General features: G+C 37.2%; 1 protein-coding gene across 3 annotated transcripts in view; it reads right to left on the minus strand.

Annotated features, from left to right (window-relative positions):
• Positions 1 to 23,133, minus strand: part of LOC101899342 (probable serine/threonine-protein kinase DDB_G0282963) — a 548,840-nt gene that overhangs the window by 48,265 nt on the left and 477,442 nt on the right. For all 3 annotated transcript variants that reach the window (XM_059122912.1, XM_059122910.1, XM_059122911.1), the window contains one exon: positions 9,829 to 12,059. In XM_059122912.1, coding sequence (XP_058978895.1) covers positions 9,829 to 12,043 — 2,215 coding nt within the window. In that variant the 5' untranslated portion in view covers positions 12,044 to 12,059. The remainder of the gene's footprint in view (positions 1 to 9,828; positions 12,060 to 23,133) is intronic.

A 23,133-nucleotide genomic window follows, 5' to 3' on the forward strand; every position in this document is an offset into this window, starting at 1 on the left:
AACAAAAGATATATGTATAAATATTGTAAATTGCAGTTTTTCCGAATCGTTACAATTTTTCTTATGAAGTCTCCGTACAATAACCAGTCTGGGTTAAGGAAAATACCAAGTGAACCCGATAGTAATATTTTTTGCATCAAAACTTCAAAGGAGTTTCAGATTCTTTGGCCAAATGTTGTTAAGGTCCTTGTATAGTTTGGACCATATACAAAGGCATCCCTATAGTTATAGATATATTTCGCAATATTTAGGATAAAGTTTTAAAATTTGATAAGGATCTTTGGCATATATCCAGAATCATTGGCACATAGAGTGGGTCATATCGGTTCACCTTTTGGAATAGTCCCCTAGTAAGGATAACTCCGATTTCAAGCATTTTTTTACGTTTCGGCAATGTTTTCCATTTAATTTCGACAGATTATGTGTGCCTAAATGTGAAAAAATTGATTTCTATCAACCCCAATTATATTGATTACATTAAATTGCCCGACCAGACATCTTCAAAACCCATAACCTGCAAAAATGAAATCTTAAGCCCCGCACTGCATGAAAGTGATGCTATAATTCTAATTATCTTCGTTTGGCGTGTGTGCATGTGTGTTTTGTTTTATCTTCCATTGGATTTATGTCCTTGACATGGGGTGACGGTGACCAGAATGTAATTGTCAACATTGTCCTGCCGCAATGCCCCGCTCCCTTCCCCTCCCACTGAACGAATTGTGGTAATTGTTGAGCATATGAACGTGACAGACAGATTGGTCATTAGTAGTTACATCGGTTGGTGGTATTCGCCTGGTGCTGATGATAAATTACTGTGGCAGCATTCTACTCTCCTCAGGGAGGTAAAAAAGAAAGATTGCAGTATATCTATTTAATGCAAAATAGCTTTTTGATTATGTGTCAATATGGCGAAAGAAAGCCCTCCTGCAAGGACAAGTGGATGATGTTGGCAAATACCATGGAGACAAGGTAAGAAGTGGATTTTGGGTGGGATATATTTAATAAGGAGCAAACAACAAAAGTAGTAAAGTTCAGCCGGGCCGGACTTTTAATACCCTTCACCATTTGGAAGGAATTTGTGTATAATTTATAGATATTCAAAATCCTTGAATCTCTGGTTGGTTAAAATATAGAGATATGCAAAGATAAATTTTTTTGACTTATTTTCATCGATGAGACATATAATTATGAAAAAACTAAGAGAGATATTAGAAAGAGTGTACCGATGTACCCCATCTCCACATTAGAATCTGTGTTGGTAAAAATATTAGGATATGCTAAGTTGGAAAAGAATCTGATGCTCATTTTCCGTTCTTTTAACAGCATGGTTATTCAAAAATGTAACCCGTTGTGGGGAGGTACCAAATGGAGTGGGCAGATATATCCCATCTTCACAACAGATAGTGTGTGGATAGATATATTAGGATGTGTCGAGATTGAAAGTAATCGGATTCTTTATTCAAAATTTTGACCCTTAGTGGGGAAGGTAACAGAAGGAGTAAATTGATATATGCCATCTTCACACCATTCTTTTGGTTAACCCATTAACGCCGGCTCCCTTATTTGTAGGAGAAAAATGTTGAAACTTAGTGGAGGATGCCATAATGTCACTCATATTCCGCGCACAAAAATTCAGCCCCCTATCTCTACACCTTGCTCTTGCAGGGGGTGGTGCGTTTTCGCACCCGTCGGCGTTAATGGTTTAATAAAAATATTGTGATGCGTAATTTGAAGCAAATCGGTCTCTGATATTACATTTTATAAGAGTTATAATTATTAAAAATTTTGACCCTTTATGGGGGAGGCATCAGATGGGGTGGACATTTATACACTTGTTTTTATGTTTATAGAAATATTGAGATGTGCGAAACTTGAAATCAACTGGATAATTATTTCGTATTTTGTAAGCGATATCATTATTCAAAATGTTGACCCTTTTGATAACCACAAAAGGAGTGGTCCGCTATATCCCATCTTCACTCGAGATATTATTTTTATAAAAATATTGGGGTGTGCGAAATAACAAGACAATCGGGCTGTTCTTTCACATTTTATATGCGATACAATTATTAAAAATGTTGACCTTTGTGGGGAGGTACGAGAAAGAGTAGTCCGTTCTATCCGTTATATACACCAGATCCTGTGTTGGTAGAGACATTGAGATGTGCAAAATTTGAAGTTAATTTGACTCTTATTTCACATTTTATATGAGTTGTAGTTATTTAAAAGTTTGACCCTTTGTGGGGGAGGTACTTGATGGAGTTGGCCGATATTGGCTATTTTCACACCTGACCAAACACAAATAAAATATTAGGATCTGTAAAGTTTGGAAAAAATCGGATGGTCTTTTATTGTTCTATGAGGTGAATTATTTTCTCTGAAAATTTTTTACCTTTTGTGGAAGAGGTACCAGAAGGAGTGTCCATCTACGATCTCGATCTAAGTTTGATAAAAATATTACAATGTTCGACTTCAAATGTCCTGAATCGGATTTGGTCCAAAGAAACCTAAGGTCTAAAACCGGGTTTTCGATGAGTTACGTTTGTCCGTGTCAAATTATATATACCCTCTTTAGCCATATGACTGAGGGTATAAAAATCCCGAAGATAGGGAGTTACCGTTATATTGGGGCCATACGAAGACCTTGACCTATCCATGCAAGTTTCTGTCGTAGACTGTAGTACCTATTTTGAATTTCTAGTATGAAATTTCAAACAAATCCGGTGAATAATGTCGCTAAAATCATCAAAATACCGAATATAGGGAGGAACCTTTATGGGCAATTTTCTATCGTAGGATATCAAATATAGAAAAATCAAATACGAATTTTGAAAAAATTCCAGAAAAAAATTTCGCTGAAACCATCAAAATACCGAATATCGTGGGGTACCGGGGCTATACGAAGACGTAGACCTGCATTTTTGGGCATAGGCTGCAGTACCCATTACGTATTTCCGAAAGTTCCCATTAGGAACTTCAAATGCAAAATTTGAAAAAAATCTGGAGGATAATGTCGTTGAAGACCTGGACCTGCATATGCATCGTAAAAATACCGTATATAGGGAGAATTCCTATATGGGGGCTATTATAAGACGGGGGCCTGTAGTGTCCGTTACGAACTTCAAATAACAAATTTGAAACAATTCCAATGAATAATGTCGCCAAGATAACCAAAATACCGAAGACGTGGATCTGCATAGACAATTTTCTGTCGTAGGATATAATACCAATTAAGATCTTCAAGTAGGAAATTTGAAACGATTCCAGAGAATAATGTCGACGAAAACATCAAAATACCGAATATCGGGAGGTACCGTTATTTAGGGGCTATACGAAGACCTGGACCTGCATATGCCGTTTTTTTCATAAGCTATAGTACCTACTAGAAACTTAGTTTAGAAATTTGAAACAATTCCGGTGTAGCTATATATAATATAATGTCGCTAAAATCGCAAAAATACCGAATAAAGGAAGGTACCATTGTATGGGGCCTATACGAAGCCCTACATGTGTAATTTTTTTGTCATAGACTGTAGTATTTTTGAAACCATTCTGGTAAAAAATGTCGATTGGATCATCAAAATACCCAATATATATATATATATATACATATATATATATATATATATATATATATATATATATATATATATATATATATATATATATATATATATATATATATATATATATATATATATATATATATATATATATATATATATATATATATATATATATATATATATATATATATATATATATATATAGAGAGAGAGAGAGGCCGTTGTATGGGGGATATATGAAGACCTGGACCTGCATATGCAATTATCTTACCTATAAAGCTCATTTTCAATACCAAAAGTCCTGCAGACCTAATACACATCTGGGTATAATTTTATCAACTTACTTCATTTCGTTCGGAAGCTGGAGTGATTTTCACAGACGGGCAGACGGATGAACATCGACATCGAATTTCTTGCTGATCGAGAATATGTACACTTTGTGGGGTCTAAAATGAATACTTCGAGGTGTTACAAACGGAATGACTAACTATGGTGGAGTGTATAAAGGTCGGGTTTTAAATGGAAATCGGGAGGAACATTTCAATATTTCAGATAATTTTTAATGTGACTGAAACTTTGACTTGTAGCTTTGTATTGTTTATATAAGACTTATATCAGGTATGATATAGACAAAAACGGGCCACTCCTGATCTTACATGACAAGAGATCAATTTTTTCAAAGTAATAAAGCGAGGTAATTCGTCTATTTTTCAAACATGGGGCTTTCTAATATATTTGTCAATAATAGGACAAGTATGAAAATGGACTAAGTCCAAACTTGACATACCCTAACATATATGTCAAACTTAGAGGGGTACAACCCCTTTACCAGAAATGCTCTATTCTTTTTTGCCACATCTCCGACGAAATTTTGTTGGAATTTCAACAAACTAAAAAGTCGTTTTTAAATCCTTTACACATTTCTTTTATCCTTGACCTTCATTCACATCTGTCCGAACATGACAATCCATTTCAAAATGCCAATATCCACACACAATTCGCATTATCATCATTTCTGTATCGGTTTCCTTGTGTGTGTCTGTCAGCCACATATCTTTGCCATATTTCTTGAGACCACAATCAGGACATATTGCGACTGCAGCAGCAGTAGCAGCAGAAACAAACTACAATCCTTTGTGCATTGCCATCCTGCATCTAAAACAGCCAACACGTTTTCATTAAAAGATATATCAATTGTGGCGTATAAATCCATGGCGGTCACTGCGGGCACGTTTCAAACATTTACGACTTTGCGAAACAAAGCCAAAATTGTATCCCGCAGATTCAAGGTGTTTGGCTTAGATAATCGCTTCTGTTGTACGTCATCAGTTTTTAAATTGACAACACATGCTGTGAATTAACTGGCGAACAAAGACAAAGAGAGATAGAGAGAGAAAGCTTGACAGTGATACAATAGACAATTGATGTTCTTATCGGCAAGGCATACATATACATGCATGGCGGAAAAATTCTGGATATAAATAAAATATCGAAAACGACGTTATGAGGAAAATATAAGACACGTGTATCAGAGGCAAGTTACGTCCATTTTTACATTTTTGAAAATATTCGAGTAAAAATTCCTGGGAATCTATGCCTAGTACCTTCCATAATATTACTAGCAAAGATCCGGGAAATGTTTTTGTATTACAAGAACTCCATAATGATCAGAGATCAGATGTGAGAATCAGATAAAAATATTTTAGAAAATTTTTCGCCATAAAATTTAACTACAGGTCCCAGAATATACCTACACTTCAAGTCTGACGTATAAATCAGAAATCAGTAAAGATAAACAGAGAAAAGAAAAACAATTAAGTTCAGATGGGTCGAACTTTCAGTAATCTCCATCAATTGATAAAAAAAACCTTTTAAAAAAAGTAAATGTATTCAAACGAATATCTGCTGCTACCGTTATATGAGCTTATAGTAAAACGTGGACTTATACATGGTGAGATAAAAAAACTACAAAAAAATCCAACGCCATAATTTTAACATTTCTTTAAATTTTATTGAATGAAAGCAAAAATGTCGTAAATAGCATCAAATTTTAGAACAAGTTTAGTTTGGTCAAATTGATCACCTTTGGCACGAATTATGGCCGTCAAGCGGCCAATGAAACGGTCACACGCTGTCCGAATGTTGCTCTGCGGTATTTTGGCTCATTCCGGCGAAGCGCTTGCTTGAGGTGATAGACACTTTGGTTTTTTTTAGTGCCAACCTTGCTTTCCCAAATACTCCAGACACAATAGTCCAACGGATTGGTATCCGGAGATTTGGTGGTCATTATGTGCTGGAAATTAAGTGAGGAACCTCATTATGTAACCATTCTTGGTTGGCGCGTACTGAGCCCTGTTGAAATGTCCAAGGTCTGCGGCCAAAAAGCTTGCGTGCCGAAGCTATACACCCTCCAGTATATTTTGGCGATAATATTCGGCATTTATTCTGACGGTCGATTAAAAGGAGCGGAGAGCGATCATCGGCTGTTATGGCGGCCCACACCATCACCATGGCCGGCGCATGAGTTCTGGTGGCCAACTGGAGGTGCACATTTTCAGCGGACCTCTTTGGCAACTAAACACGATAATTTTGTTTGTTTACAAACTGCTGGACAACGAATGTTTTCTCATCAGAGAAAACCAAATTCGGCAGTTCATCACTTTCGGCCAACGCGGCGATACAGCTCTTTAGCTCATTTGAGTCTATTTTCTTTCAGTTGCGGTGTATGTCCTTGCACTTTTTGGAATTACAATGACTTTACCCCGAGCTCATTTTTAAATATTTGCCGAATGGAATATTGCGATATGTTCAGCTCACGAGCCATTTTTCGGTCGATCAAGTCGCTGCGACGCGGGTTTCGATCAAGTCGCTTATTTACTTTCCGAACCATTTCTTCTGATGTTGCTGTGTTCTTCCGTCCACTTCCTTGTCGTCGGGCTACGCTACCAGTATCACGGTAACGAGCCAAGGTACGAGACACAAAAGATTTATTCACATTTAAATGCTGGAGTGCCCTAACGATAGCCACTTGTGGTTTTCCATCAAAATGTAAAGAAAGCTTGAATTCCATCACGAATAACTTTTTTTCTGAAAATTCTCACCAAAATGCTTTTGTACGTTTGTAAACAGCTGTCGGACGAGTGGCTTAGAAATGACACCAGTCTGAAGTTGGTTGCAGTTTTTTCATCTCACTGTGTATATAGTAAATACTGAAGCTTTCCAAAGTCTCCTCTGAATGTTTCTTCTCGAACCAACGGTGGATGAAATCCCAAATCTCTGTGGAGAGATTTCATAAAACAACCTAATAGGAGTCCAAGCAAGGCTTGATGCAATAAATTCGCAGAGTATGTTCAGCTTCGAATGTAGATGGCTCTGATAATTTCCAAACAAGAGTCTAGCTTGATTGCTATGAGAAAGCATGTTCGCTTACCTTCCTTGGCAAGAAATTCCAAGCAGTTTGGTGGTCGAAACACTTAGCTAGTCTTAGGAAAATAAGTAGATGGAGGCATATAAGGTTGCCTTCAACAAGTACAGCAATGACGTCAAGAAGGCCAAACGGAAATCATGGGTCTGCTTCACTGAGTTTATGGAAAATTTAAATAAAGCTTCCAAATTCCGTAAAGTCCTTTCAAAGGATTTTAAATCCATTGAAAGCATAAAGCGGGATGATGGTACGTTGATTAACTGGTCTAGAGACTTTCAATATGTTAGCCAGCACTCACTTTCCGAATTTCACAGATGCGAGAAGTGGTCGACAGATAAATCGACGTAATCGGCACTGTGCGGCTGAGGATGGGAACCTGATTGTCAGGGCTGTAACTCTTCCCAAAACCATGTGGGCTATTGACACTTTGAAACCAATCAAATCCCCAGGACCAGGTGGTGTTATTCCGGCCATGTTACAGCATGCATCGACGGTAACAGTGTCGATTCTGGAGGTGATCTTGCTTGCGTCTATTGCAGATCAGATATCTTTTTACCTAAAAGCTCGATAAGAACTGCTCAACACGCTTTCTTGAGATGCAAATCTGTTAAAGCAGCGCAGCACTACGTTGTGGGTTACATAGAGGAAAACTTCAATGGATGTGGTTTCACTTTGGCAGCCTTATCTGACATTGAGGGGACAATGACACACTTAAGGAATTTCACGGTTCTCTCAAAAACTCTGTATATCACTTCTCTTTACCGAGTGCATAGATGTTATGCTTAGTAGTAGAATCATAAATTTACGCATCGGGGAGCGCTCCGTCAGGCTATCGATTACTGTGGGTACTCCACAAGGAGGGGCTTTATCACCACTACTCTGGCTTTTGGTGATAAATTATATATTAAAGGACCTGGAACAAACCGGTCTGTGGTCTCAGGTCTAATGCAAAGAGCTCTTGGCAAACTATTAATATGGGTACGTGGTAATGGAATTTGCATGAACCCTCTAAACCGGATTTCGCTATTTTCGCGAGGAAGTGGAAACTCCCAGAGTTTTCGACTCACTTGCTGGATGAAGTATCTCGGTACTGTACTTGAACAACGACTAAACTGATAGAGGATTATCGAGGGGCTTAATCTCACTCTAATCTTACAAAAACTCTATAGGAAAACTCTATAGGAGCTGACTGGTCAGCTCCTAGTTTGCTGACACTCTCTAGATAAATCCCTATAAAAGTCATCTTTACTTTTTACAACTCCTTCAAAATAAACAACAACTGTAGCGCATTCCAGGCAGAGATCTTTGCTGTCAAAAAGTCATGGAATTGCTGTAAATAGGAACAATGAACTAAACGGTCCGGTGACTATATACGTCGATAGTCAAGCGGCCCTGAAAGCACTAAATTCATTTACCATTAAATCTATGGCAGTTCTGGAGTGCAGGAATGCTCTGGAAAAATTAAGTCGTTCTTTAAGCTTTGTTGTGTTCCCCGTCATTGCAGTATCTCTGGCAATGAACCCACAGACGAATTGGCAAGACATGGATCCGAGTCAGTTGATCTAGTGATTGAGAGCTCGGTGAAAACATTCTTATGTCATTTTTCCGAGTTTCAACAAAATTGGCTGTATTGAATGTGTTATAATGTTTCCAGGAAAATATGACCGGTGATCTCTGAAAGGAGATCAAGGTTGTTCATTTCCATGCCATAATCAGACCCTAAACTTGAGGTGGGATATATCACAAGTCACTGTAATATAAGGGCTTCTAAGTAGGAAGGCGATGATATTAAATACTGTAGACTTTTGTCAAAACGAGGAAGAAACTGAGACGGTGGAGCAGTTAGTCTGCTAGTGTCCAATTCTTATTGGTGCCAGTCAGTTGCGTATGGGTAAGCAAATTCTGCACGAATTGTCTTCATTCTTCCGAACCGAGCCAGCAGTTATTCTTCATTTAGCCAGAAGACTAAAGTGGATAAAGACGACACGATAATCTCTTCGTGGATCATTCATCACTACAATTACTAAAACTGTTCTCTTTTCTTTATCTAACCAAGGCTAAGGGAAAATACTTTGTTTGAGGGACGGAATTTTGACCCGAAAATCCGGGAACAAATATGAATATGACTATGACCGAATATGACGCTGTACGTTAATAAAAACGTTTTATCCCGTATTCTCTATAAAATTGGACTCCGGCAGTTCCAAAGTGGTGTTCCGAAATCAGGGTAAAAATACCTACTTCTTATAAAAAAAGGAAAAAGTTGGTCGGTATTTTAATGATTTGAGCTACATTATTCTTTATTTTTCGTATTTAAAGTTCGTAATGGTACTACAACTTACGACAGAAAATTATCTATTCAGGTCCATGTCTTCGTATAGCCCACATATAACGGTACCTCCCATATTACGGTTTTCATTTAAGCGATAGTTTCAAGTTCTTTCCAAATTGTGGAGACTATTTAAAGTCGTTTCGACCGAATTTAGTTGTTTTTTTTTTACTTATTATCACTAAAAACTTTGGAACCACAAGAGATATCAGCACATTTGCTTCAATTTTGGCAAGTTCCGGTACACAAATACAAAATTTTTTCATTGATCTGGAAGCAGTTTAAATTAAAAATTTCCATAAGGTTCCAAATGATACCCATTTAGATATCAGTTTTTTTTTAGAACCGAAAAGTAGCAAATATGTAGATCGACAATTTATTTACTAGACTAATATTTTTGGATCCCGGAATAAAGGTAGAAAAAAATTAAAAATCGATCAGATTTTCCGCATTTAGAATTGCTTCATCTCTAGAATTTTGCAAATAAAAAAATTAGAATCTCTACTCACTCTGCCAACTTTCGGTTATATCATCGAATATCACTTCATTGGTGCTGGACAAACGATCCTCGGCCAATTGACGATGTGATTGATTATGTTGTTGCTGCTGCTGTTGAATCTGCTGCTGTTGTTGCTGCGACCTCTGCTGATGATTATATTGATGTGAAGATTTTTGTTGTTGTTGCTGCTGCTGATATTTTTGCATTTGTGACTGGGACTGTGGATACGATTGACGATCACGTTCCCGACGTTCACGCAATTCCAATGTTGCCGGTGAATTGGGTTCACCCACCGATTCTCGGACGAGCGCTGCATTTATATAACGTTCAGTTTTGCTGCGTTGTTCACGCTGCTCCCGTTCACGCTCACGCATTAGGGTGGTGGAACGTTCATGCGCGTCCCGTTTCTCCGACCAATCGCTGTGTGCCGAACCATGATCCTGCAGTGATGTCTTGCTGCCATACAAATAATGTTGGGCTAGGGTTTTCATGCCAGCCGTGGTTTCAGAATTTCCATAGGATTTTGTGGCAACATTTTGATGTTGTGGGGCTACATTCTGTGTTTGGGCTGAATTGTAGCTGTTGCGTTTTTGTGTTGCCTCCGAATAGGAGGTTGACTCGCTGTTGGGGCTGCGTCCCAGACGTATGTGCTGTCGTGTGTTCATGTAGGTTGTGGATGAGTTTTGAGTTGGATGTTGCTGCTGCTGCTGCTGCTGTTGGGGTGTCTGTTGGCCCGTCTGGTCCTGCTGATACATGGAACGGCGATGTTGAGAACGAACATGTTCCATTTCTGGCAGGCCATTGCCTCCATTACCCCCAGCATATTCGGGTGAATTCAATACCGTACTTGTGGGAGTGTTATTGCTCTGTTGCTGCGACGTTTGCCTCGCATTCTCCCAATAATTGTCTTTTACAAAGGGATTTTGATTCGGATGACCATTCTGCTGCTGCTGGGGATTTGGGTTGGCCTCAGGTGGCCCACCATGACTGTAAGATTTCTCAGCATTCGGGTAGTTTTGGCCATTCATGTGATGATACCGCTCATATTGTGAGCGTTTCCGCGGCATTTCGCGCGTCTCTGTGTCGTTATGCTGGCGTTGAGTCTTCTCTCGTGGAGTATTGGTCTTGGGACTGGTGGTGCTGGTGTGATAGTAGAAGGGTGCGGTAATGGGCACGGGCAGCTCGTCGTCTTCGTTGTGATCGTTTGGCTGGCGCAACTTGTGGTCGTCGTCGTCTTCAATGAGATTGCGATGTGTGTTTTGTGGCTCTTCGGCCTCTTCGGGCGCCAGCAGCTGATTGCAGAGAAATGGATTTGTGGAGATTCTGGGTGTAACCGATGACAATGATTCGGACGATAATGACGAAGCACTGTGTGGTGGTGGCGATTGAGTTATGATATTCACACTGCGATAATAATGACTAGTTTTGTCTCTATTTTCTCCGGATTCACTTTTGTTGTTGGTCTGCCCTAGAGGAACTTTGCTGGAATGATGCTTTTGAGTTTTTGAGTTCGACAATTGATCCTCTTTGTCGCAGTTTGAATTAGCATCTATTGTTGGCTGGTCCAATGATGAGCTGGGGGAAAGCGACGATTGGTTGTGGTGTAGCTGCTGCTGCTGCTGCTGGTGTTGACTAACCGCTGACTTTGGTCTACACTTGGGGAAGAGCAGTGAAATTTGATCGCTTATTGGCGGTGAGCTGCTTACCAAAGCCTGTGACAAGTCTAACGTTGTGGCGGCGTTGTTGGCTGTTTCGGTTTTTGTGGTTTCACCATTCACCTTGCCGTTCAGCAAATATTTCTGATGATGATGCAGCTGCTGCTGCTGCTGCTGTTCTCTCTGATAGAATGTTAGGCTGTGGTTCTGTTGCTGATAGTCCGCTGTGTTGTCGCTATCGTTGCCATTCAATTTGTTGTGGCCATCATTGTTGGCATTTAGGCGATTACTGTTGTTGTAGTAATATGAGCGCAAGTTGGCTTTGTTGTTGGGCGATGTTGTCGATGAGGTGTTCTGGCCGGACGATGATGATGTTCTACTCGCTTGGTAATATAGGGAACGATTTGTGGCTTCATTGACGTTGGAGGTGTTGGCGTTGTTGGCTGAAGCGTTTGTATTGTGATAACGTCGTTCGGGCGATGCACTGGAGGCTGTTGAATGCAAATTGTTAATGCCACTTGTTGTTTGTCCCGGAGCAGCAGCAATTGTTGTCAATGTTGAGCTGACCATTATTGTTGTCAATTAACTGCAATAACAATAAAAACAGGGATGATGAGTAAAAAAATACCAAACGTGTCGGAGGGGGGATGCAACAAAATGCTATAAATTTCATTTAATTGCTGATAATAATGGATAAATCGTTTCGATGTTTTTTTTTGTTGTTACATTTTTTTTTAATTAAAATTAAAGACCTCAGAAAGCTGGGCGCATTGTTGTGGAATGCCTGAATGGCTGTCATTGGTTGTAGTCACAAAGAGAAAATGGTATTTTTTCATTTACGTTTTTTGGGGGAAATTAAAGAGTGTTTTTTTTTGACATATGAAAACATGTTAAAGTAATGGATGGAAATTTTATCCTATACGAAAATTTGAAGGGTAGGACTTATTTAACCCGAATATATTCCATATATTCGGAACCCATATTGTGGACCGGCCTTATATGCACAAAAATTATTTTAACAAATTCTTTAGGGCACAAAAATCCCATTTTATCGAAGCGATGTCTCCAATGTTATATTCAGGTAGTCATTGGCTTCAAATTCGAAAAAGGTCTTAAAATAAATCTCAAACAGTTTTCAGAAATAATTCAAGCTACTAGAAAAAACTCTTCCAAATATTATTTATTTGGAGAGACAGATGAGAATCAAAATTTGGTTTTCCTACCCAATGTTGGATATAAGCCAGAGATGAAAATTCCAAACTTCAGCCTAAGGTTCATGATAAATTTAATTGGATTCGGAAAGACATTGATGCAGATGTTCCCATATTGGAATGATAAGAGAGTCATCTATGACTATGCATATATTTTATGATCTTCCGTAATAGGCCCTTTGGAGTTTTTTATCCTCGTAAAAACCAAGTATTTTACTAGGCCCCTCTATCGTGGTTATTTAATCATTTGTTGGACAGATATTTTTAAGCTATAAAATGACGTCTATAATTGGCTCCATCTTGGGTCTTGCACCGATACTTTTTGATTAAATATTCGGGTACCAAAATCGGCGGCCAATATATTACTACTTTTCCAAAGTCAGGGTATAATAGAAAAATTATGGAAAACGAGTAAAAAATCTGTAAGTTTGGCCCAGCCGAACTTTGAATACCCTCCACCATTTGGAATAAATTTGGCAATTCTCAAAAACATTAAAATCCGTTAAAAATGCTGTTTAAATCTTAAAAATACCGAATGTAGCTGTTATATTAGAGTCTATACGACGACATGGTTCTGCATATGTAACTTTTATCATAAGCCATTACAATATTCAAAAGCGAAACTTAAAAAAATCGGTGAATAATATAGCTAAAATCATCAAAATGCCGAATATCGGGAGGTATTGTCATATGAGGGCTATGCGAAGAGGTGGACATGCACAGACGATTTTCTCTCTTAGTATCCATTAAGGACTTCAAATACCAAATTTGAAACAATTTTGGTTAAGAATCATTACAATACAGAATGTCGGGAGGTACCGTTATATGGGGGGCTATAAAAAATGTGGACCTGCACAGACAATTTTCTGTGTTAGGCTGTATAATCCATTACGAACATCAAATACCAAATTTGAAAGAATTGCGGGCATAACATACATTTGAGTAAAATTTTATCAATCTACTTCAATTCGTTCGTAGGCTAGAGTGATTTCCACAGACGGACATCGCTAAATCGACATAGAATTTTATTCTGATCAAAAATATAAATATACTTTGTGGGGTCTACAATATACCCTCCATACTATGGTGGAGGGTATAAAAATTGGAAAGCTTCTCAAATGTAATTCGACATATTTTAGTCTGTCTGATTCAGTATCAACGCCCAGACGAAATGGCTGAAGCTAGAATCTTGAAATTTTGCAAGAGGGTCACTCTTGGTGCGTAGGCTTGTGATAGGGCTGAGCTTTTTTAAAATTCGTACTAAAAGGGTACGAAAAGTACTAAAAATTTAATACTTTGTATTGGACAAACAAAATGAGCTAGAATTCTGAAATTTAGAACGAGAGCCTTTGAGGGAGTGCGGAATAAATGTACCAAAGGGTTTTTAGAAAATCGAACCTTGAGGTTACGAAAAATTCTAGAATGGTACTAAACTTCTTAAATGGTACCGTTTAGTATTATGGATAGAGCTAAAAACTTGATTACTGGTGGTATTTGTATTTCAGATTTGGCGGAGGTTTGGAAATGCGTCTTTTATTTGTACGAAAAATATTAAATGGCACTCAATTTGGTGTTTTATGGAGGAATCCTCAAATTTGATATTGAAGTCTCTATTGGTATCTGGAATTGAGATATGGGGTTGGTTTTGAAAACGTGTTTTATATTTGTACAAAAAGTACTAAATAGTGCTACATTTGGTATTGGGTAAAGGAATACAGATGAAATCATGTCTTTGGTCAAGATATGAAGGTGGTTTTGGAAATGCGCACTATATCTTTTCGAAAAGTACTAAGTGGTTCTTAATTGCGTATTAAGTGAAGAAATAGAGCTTGAATAACGAAATTTGATGTGGAAGTCACAAATTTTACGGGAAGTCAAAGCAGTTAAGTTCGACGCCGACGAACCACCTCATCATTAGGGGAAAATTTATTTTTTTTCTATTTTCTATATATTTTTCTAAGTTTTAATATGGAAAGTTGTTGCAAAATCATGAAAATACCGAATATCGGAGGTTAATGATATGGAGGCTACATGCACAAGTACCTATTAAGAACTTCAAGTATCGAATTCCAGAACACTGCATTAAACAATGTGTCTGAAATGTACCGATGTAATACTGAATATCGGAAGGTTCCGTTATGTGGAAGATACCATTCTTCTTTAGGGGTTAAAGCACCCGCAATGAACTTCATATGCAGAATTTCAGACAATTTCATTGAAAAATAGGGTTACGAACACTAAAATAACGGATATTTGGGGGTACCGTTATATAGGGGCTATAGACAATAGTAGAGCTATTTACACAATTTTTTTTTGTCAGATTCATAAGTTTAGGTTAAGAACTTCACACAATGGATTCCAGACAAATTCATTGAAAAATGCAGCTAAAAATATAAAAAATACCGAATATCGGGAGCTATAGTTATGTGGGGACTATAAGATATCTCGGACAAAGTTGACCTTTGAACAATGAAATGCACCTTACTTTAATTCCTTCTTCCGCCTGGGAAGTAGCGGACATTTCCAATTTTTTATAATAAAAATTCATGTTTATAAAGTAAATGTATTCATTCATTGAATATTTTTTCTTTCGATCGTAAAATGATAACAAATTTCATTTAATATTCATTTTATCTTAACACTTGTTATGGTCACTTCGCCAAAAAATAAAAACCTCACATCACATTACTCTGCTGCTAAATGTAAATTTATCATTGTCGCAAAATGTCGACGATATGGATCTTTCGTTTGGCTCCCATTAAACATATAATGATGTTGAACTTCGCCATGCTCCAGCGAATCATTTTTCATCTCTTCGGGTTCTACCCTACAGATATGATGTTCATTGCGTGCCATTTATCTCTGTTGAATGAGGTAGAGGTAGGGAGTTATCGTTTAGTTGCCGTATAGGCGACAAAAGACATAAATTTTGACAGTCACAATAAATTATGTCATTAGCGTAACGAGAAGACATCAGCGACTAGCGCTGCTGCTGTACCAACTGTACCTACAATTTGGCGAGAGAACAGTGTGAAGCGATTCAGTGAGGCTACAAAAGGTTTGAAGAGGCTTTAAAAATTTCAGTATTAAAAATTGTTTTTATCTACCTATATAGTACCTGAATCTAGAAAATGGGGCGGTATGTCAAAAACACGAGGAGAAGGGTAAGGGGGGAGGGAGGTCCAAGATAAAAGAGATCCAATAAAATGGTATCAATAGCATTCGTACTGGTCCATTGAAGTCAAAATCGCACCTTTTCTCGACTTCCTCATATTCCAGATAACACTTCTACTGGCAGTGAAAGATATCTACAATCTCTCCAAACTTCTTCGACTCGCAATAATAGCTATTGCATATTTTCAAACGTATTTCATTTCATACCACTTTGCGTTGTCAATAAAGGTGTTCGCAGACCCTAACATCTATTCAAAAAAAGACAAACGAGTATGGGTCGCTTCATAAATTAGTAGAAAAAAGCGTAGCTAAATTATGGCAAAGACGTCATTTGTAACACACATTTATTGTTGTTCATTTGCTCGTTCATCGCTCATTTGCCGGCGGTGCGTTTCCTTCCGTGCTCCCCTCGCCAAAGAAGGAAGAACACATTTGAATTATATTCTGGCGGTTTATGGTTGTAGAGATGCATGTAGACAGATAAACGTGTTGTAATTTATTGGGTTTCGCAAAAGGTAAAGCACATGAATGTTTAGAGTGGTTAAGGTGAAAGGCAGCGACGTAGTCAAAGGGTAACATTTTTATATCCTCAGCCATATGGCAAGAGAGGGTATATATATAATTTGATACGGCCAAAACGTGCCTCTTTGAAATAACGGTTTTAGACCCTAGGTCCCTTTGGGCCAAATCCGTTTCAGGACATTTGGAGTCGATTTAGTGATGTCCGTCCGTCTGTCTGTCTTTCAGCTGGCTGGTGCGCATGATAACTCTCGAAGGGAGTATCCTATTTGATTCAAACTTGGTATATTGTAACATTATTATCGAACTTATATCGAGTTCTGAGAAGGACAAAATCGGTCTACTCCTTCTTGTATCTCCCCCACAAAAAGTCGAATTTTTCAAAGAAAATATTTTACTGCACAAAAAGAGAAAGAATAATCCGATTTTACTCCATGTTTGCAAATTCTAATATTTGTGTCAGTGCTAGGTCAGGTGCTAGGTCAGGTCTCCATCAAGTACCTCCCCCAAAAAGGGTCAAAATTTTGAATAATTATAACTGTTATAAAATGTGATGTAAGTGTACGATTGTCTTCAAATTACGCACATCACAATATTTTTATTAATCCGAAGACTGGTGTGAAGATGGAATATATGGGTCCACTTCTTCTGGTACATCCCCCACATAGGGATTTAGAATTTTGAAAAACAAATGCTCAAAGAAAGCGAAATAAACAACTTTTTTCAAATTTCACACATTCTAATATTTTTACTAAGATCTGGTGTGAATGTAGGATATATCGGTCCACACCTTCTGATAACTCCCTCAAAAAAGGGTCAAAATTTTGAATACCCATGGAACTCATAAAACTCGAAATTAACATCCAATTCCATTCAGACTTGGCACATTTGAATATTTCTATTAATACAGGATATGTCATAAAGATGGTAGAGATCGGACCATTCCTTCTGGTATCTCCCCCACAAAGGGTCAAAGTTTTGAATAGCGATTATAAAATCCGACATATTTTCTTCATATTTCACACATCCCACTTTTTCTATTAACACAAGATCTGCATTGAAGATGGAATTTATCGGTTCACTCCTTCTGGTACCTCCCCCACAAAGGGTCAACATTTTGAATATCCATGAAGCTCAAAAAACTCGAAATTAACATCAAATTCCATTCAGACTTGGCACATCTCAACATTTCCATCAACACAAGCTATTTTATAAAGATGGTAGAGATAGGACAATTTATTATATATTTGCTAACACAATATCCGTTGCGGAGATGATATATATCTGCTAACCCCTTCTTGTACCACACCCATAAAGGGTAACAATTTTCAATACTCTTATCAGTCATAACATGCGAAACAAGTCGGCGGTTCCTTGCACCTTCCTATATCTAAATATTTCTCTCATCCAGAAAACTGAGATGAATATGGAATTTATCGAAATTTATGAATAATTATATACTTGTAACCGATTTTGGGTGAATTGTGCACCAAATGGCTTATATCAGCTGAAATGGACTGAATTTTGGCAATTCCGACTGAATTCATCCTAGAAACAAGTACTTTAAATTTGGTTAAAATCGGTTCAGATACAGCTAAAGCTATAAATTTAAATGCCCTCACATGTTTAACATGCATTCTACAGCAATGATCTTTGGTACCAGATATCAGATACAGCACAGAAATAAATGCCTAAAATTTTGTCAATATCGGTTCAGATTTGAATATACCTATTTTATTATTGAGCACCAAATGGTTAATATCAGCCCAAATGGACTAAATTTTGGCAATTCCGGCAGTACAACAAGTACTTCAAATTTGTCGAAAATCGGTTCAGATATAGCTATAGCTCCCATATGTTTCATCCGATGCGTAATATGCACTCCACAACAATAATCGTTGGTAACAGATATCCGATACGCCTCAGAAATAAATGTTTAATATTTTGTCAAGATCGGTTCAGATTTTAATATAGCTCCTATGTATATCTTCAACCGATTTCATGTTTTTTTACACCAAATGGCTAATAGCAGCCGACATAGACTGAATAAAGCTTAAAAGCAACTGCTTCAGATTTTGATGAAAATCGGTCCAGATATAGCTATATTCGATATACATCTTCATCCGATTTTACGGTTATTGCTCACTATATGTGTAAGATCAGCCTAAATTAAATAGATTTCTTTCATATTCAACCGAATTTTAGCATTTAGTGAAACTTGGCCCGGTATATCTATTGCTCCAATAAATATTTTTTAATGTATTCCTAGTCGAAGTCATACCATGCACTATACAGCAATGTTATTTGGTTCATAGTTGGTATGATTTACTTCACATAATTTCGCAAAATAATCTTTTTTGTTGCGGGAGCTCTACTAATCATGCATAGCAGTGTAAGGTATCATATAGTCGGCTCCGACCGACTTTTGACCTTTCCTTACTGGTTTAATTTAAAAATTTAGATCGATTTGATTTATAGGTATACTTTGTCCCTCTCATGAGCTTGATATCTGTAACATGTATTTTAGTTCTGATTTTTATTCATCTTTTAAACTTAACTTAAGGTTATCATTTACATTTTTTTTCACATTCCGTGTTTCTTCATTTCAAGTTGCCCAAAATACCTTTAGCACCACATGTCAAATTTACATACGCATGTATGTTTGTGTATGTGCAAATCCTCATCGACTAAACATTCATTGATTACCACTTAAAAAGAGCTCAAGATATTCGTAAATAACGAAGGTCTGACAATGGATTAGCATACCAGACAAATTGTTCAAATTCATCCAATTTTCTTCAACTTTTCGTGTTAAATATCAATGGGGGTACTCTTTTCTTGGATAAAGTAACAAGGGTTACCCTTTAAACGAATGCCAATGTAATCAATCATTGTTAAACCAACATTATGAAAATATATATTAAATGCAAAACGTGTGGTTATGTGCAGTGTAAACGCGAAAAGTATGGATTCATATAACATGTTATGGAATTACAAAATGGGTAAATATGAATAATTTTTGAGAAATTTTGAATATATTTTACACAACTTCAGGGGAGAGAATAATATTTTTGTGTTGAGCAAAAAAATTCTAAACGTCGATCGTTGTGTGTGTGAACGGGGCATGTGTTTACAAATTTTTATTGCACCATTCGATTCCTCTACGAATCCTGAGTCTATAAGCCACTTCTATGTGTGACTACTACTCACCTAAGTCTTATTATCACTCAAATGCCCGCAATTTAAGTGATTTGGATCCCACATAGAAGCCTAGCTTTATGCAAGATATAAAGCTGGGCTTCTATGTGGGAGCTATATCTTAATCAATTTGGCCCAAGCTTTAAAGACTTTATTCTAGTTGGAACTTCATCGTGTGATTCAAAATATCCTGCCACAGAAGAAAGAACCCACTACCAACTTTAAATATCGAATGTTAAATAATTCCTTTGGAATATATTACTTAAATCTTCAAAATAACGAATATCTGGAGCCACTGTTATATGGGGACTATACGAAAAAGTGAAGAGAAATGACCCATTTATGAACTTGGCCTGATAAAAACTTACGTGTAAAATTTTAATTCTCTGAACGGCCGATATATTTTGTCTTTTTATACCCTAGACTACAAGGTGGTCTGGGTACTATGTCCTTGTGCATTTGTTTGTAACAGGAAAAAAATACTGAGATAGACCCATAGTTCCTTTTGATGATCTGCATAGAATCACATTCTGAATCGATTTATGCATGTTCGTCCGTCCGTCCGTCTGACCATGTATTTTTGTAAACAAAGTACAGTTTGCATTTATTGCCCTATCGAGATGAAATTTTGCACAGATGATTTGTTAGGCCCAATGACGAACCCTATTGATATAGATATAGCTCCCATACAAATCTTCGTCCGATTTGCCTTTTATTGTGCACCAAACGTGTAACATCAGCCCGAATGGTAAGGAATTTTGCACATACAATCACATTAGGCCTGAAAATAAGTATGACAAATTTTATCGAAATCGGTTCAGATATAGCTATAGCTCCCATATACATTGTTCATCCGATTTGTTATTTTTGTCCTCCGCAGCCGTAATATGCACTCTGTAACAACAATATTTGTGGAAATATAGTAAATACAGCTCAGAAATACATTTGCTAAATTATATCGAGATCGGTTCAGATTTGGAGATAGCTCCCATATATAACTTCGTCCGATTTCAAATGAATTGTGCACCAAATGGTCAATACAAGTTTGAATTTAAAAGATGCAAATGCTTCGGCAAATTTAGTCCTTTGAACTTTAAATTATAATCCTAGCGGATATGATTGAATTCTCCCATAAAAACTTCTAATTGTTATGTGGAGCTCTAATAAATTAGCAAAGTGGTGTAGGGTATCATAAAGCCGGCCCCGCCCGACTTTAGGATTTTCTTTACTGGCTTTGTATATGCGTATAATTAAAGATGGTACAAGACAAGGTCAAGATATTGTCACCGGGTGGACTTACCTCTATTGTTATGTATCATAACAACAAAGTTGCCCCCTTGAAATATACATTTCCCCAAATTGAAAATTTCACACATCCCAATATTCTTGTGTGTAGATGATACAGATTGGCCTACCACTTTTTGTACCTTCCCCGCAAAGGGTCACCATTTCCAATACTTACATATTTTACTTGCGAAACAAGGCATTCTCTTCAAACTTTGATTTAAATAATATTTCTCTCAACTAGAGATTTGATTTGAATATGGAGTTTATAGGCCAAATCCTTCTGGTCCTCCCCACAAGAGTTTAACATTTTTATTAACAACTAATAAGTGCCCAATACTTCGCCAGCAAAAAGTCCATCTTAAAATTTAAGATTCGAACCAATAGTTAGTGTTAGGTCTTTTTAGTCCACAGTATTCACAATTTGTTCAGTTCGACAAAATTTGTTCATCAAAACTACATACATCGTACAGATTTTCAATGAAACCACATCTAATCTTCCTGTCCAAAACTATTTCAACAAAACCAAGAGTGACCTCAATATCAAATTTCGGGATTGCAACCATAACCCTTCACCCAATACCAAATTTAATATTACTTAGTACTTTTCGAACAATTATAGTACACATTTGCAAAACCACCTCAGATCTCAACACTAGATACCAACAGCGATTTCATCACACACACAATCCCAAATTTTAGTGCTTTCCGTACAATTGTAGTACCCATTTCGCAAAATACCTCCAAATCTTATCTATAGACACCCGCAGTGACATCCATATCAAATTTCGGTATTCCAGCTCTAGCCCTTCACTCAATATCCAATTTAGTACTACTTAATACTTAGTTAGAAAAATTATTGTACACATATCTAAAATCACCTCCATATCTCAATTCCAGATACCAACAGATACCTCAATATCATTTTGATTATTCCTCCACCCAGTAATAAATTTAGCGCTGTTTAACACTCTTCATAAAAATATTGGACGCATTTTCAAATCTCAAAAACAGATAAAATCGGTAATCTAAGTACCAAATTTCAGAATTTTATCTTTATCCCTTCAGCCAATACCAATTTCTTCATATAATTATAGCATACATTTCCGAAAGTACCCTCATATGTCCAGGCTACACATGAACACAGAACCTAATTCCAAATTTCAGATTTCAAGCACTATCTATTCACCCAATACCTAATTGTACCAAAATTAGTACTTTTTAGTATTTCTCGTGCACTTGTAGTACATTTTTCCAAAACTTTTCAACAACAGAGACCCAAACACTGAATTTAAAAATTACAGCTTTATCCGTTCACCCTAAACCAAACTGAAATTCAGTACCGTTTAGTACGGTTTTTATGCTAAATATCGAGTGTCATTTCACACAATAGAAGCTCTGTACCATTTTAGAACTTATGATAGCCTTAAAGTACGAAATTCCAAAAAACCTTTGGTGCATCTATCCTGCACTCCATGAAAGACCCTCAATCCAAATTTTAGAATTCCAGATTATTCCGTTTGTCCGTTTAGTACATTTTAGCACTTTTCGCACCCCGTAGAACAAATTTTTCAAAAAACCCAGCTTTCAGCCGTTCCGTCTGGTAGTTGATTCTCAATCAGTCAGTCAGATATTTCATTACTCCTATATATATATATATAAATTATTCCCCTAAAATCAGAGCTCAGATTTGCTCATTTTCACCGGGGAGCAAAACTTTCTCGCAAGCAGGATTATTCAGAGAGTGGGAGTTTTTTACGGAGTCTGCTCTTCACTCTTTTTGTACCCTCAGCCATATGCCTAGAGAGGGTATACATCATTTGATACGGCCAAAACGTGCCTATCGTAGTAACGGTTTTAGACCCTAGGTCTCTTTAGACCAAATCCGTTTCAGGACATTTGGAGTCGATCTAGCGATGTCCGTCCGTCTGTCTGTCTGGCAAATTCGGAGATGGGCAATATCGGTCCATTCCTTCTGGTACCTCCCCCACAAAAGGTCGAAATGTTCAAAAAATATATTTCTTGCACAGAAAGGGTAATCCGATTCTGCTCCAACTTTGCATATCCTAAAATTGCGTCAGTACTAGATCAGGTGTGGAAATAGACAATATCGGTCCACTCCATCAAAATTGTGAATAATTACAATCTCATTAAATGTGATTGTCTTCATTCATTGCACACATTCTATATTTGTATTAACCCATGGTCTGGTGTGAAGGGGGAATACATCGGTCCACTCCTTCTGGTACCTCCCCCACAAGATATTGAAATGTT

Source organism: Musca domestica, unplaced genomic scaffold (assembly GCF_030504385.1).
Source record: "Musca domestica strain aabys unplaced genomic scaffold, Musca_domestica.polishedcontigs.V.1.1 22, whole genome shotgun sequence".
Lineage (NCBI taxonomy): Eukaryota > Metazoa > Arthropoda > Insecta > Diptera > Muscidae > Musca > Musca domestica.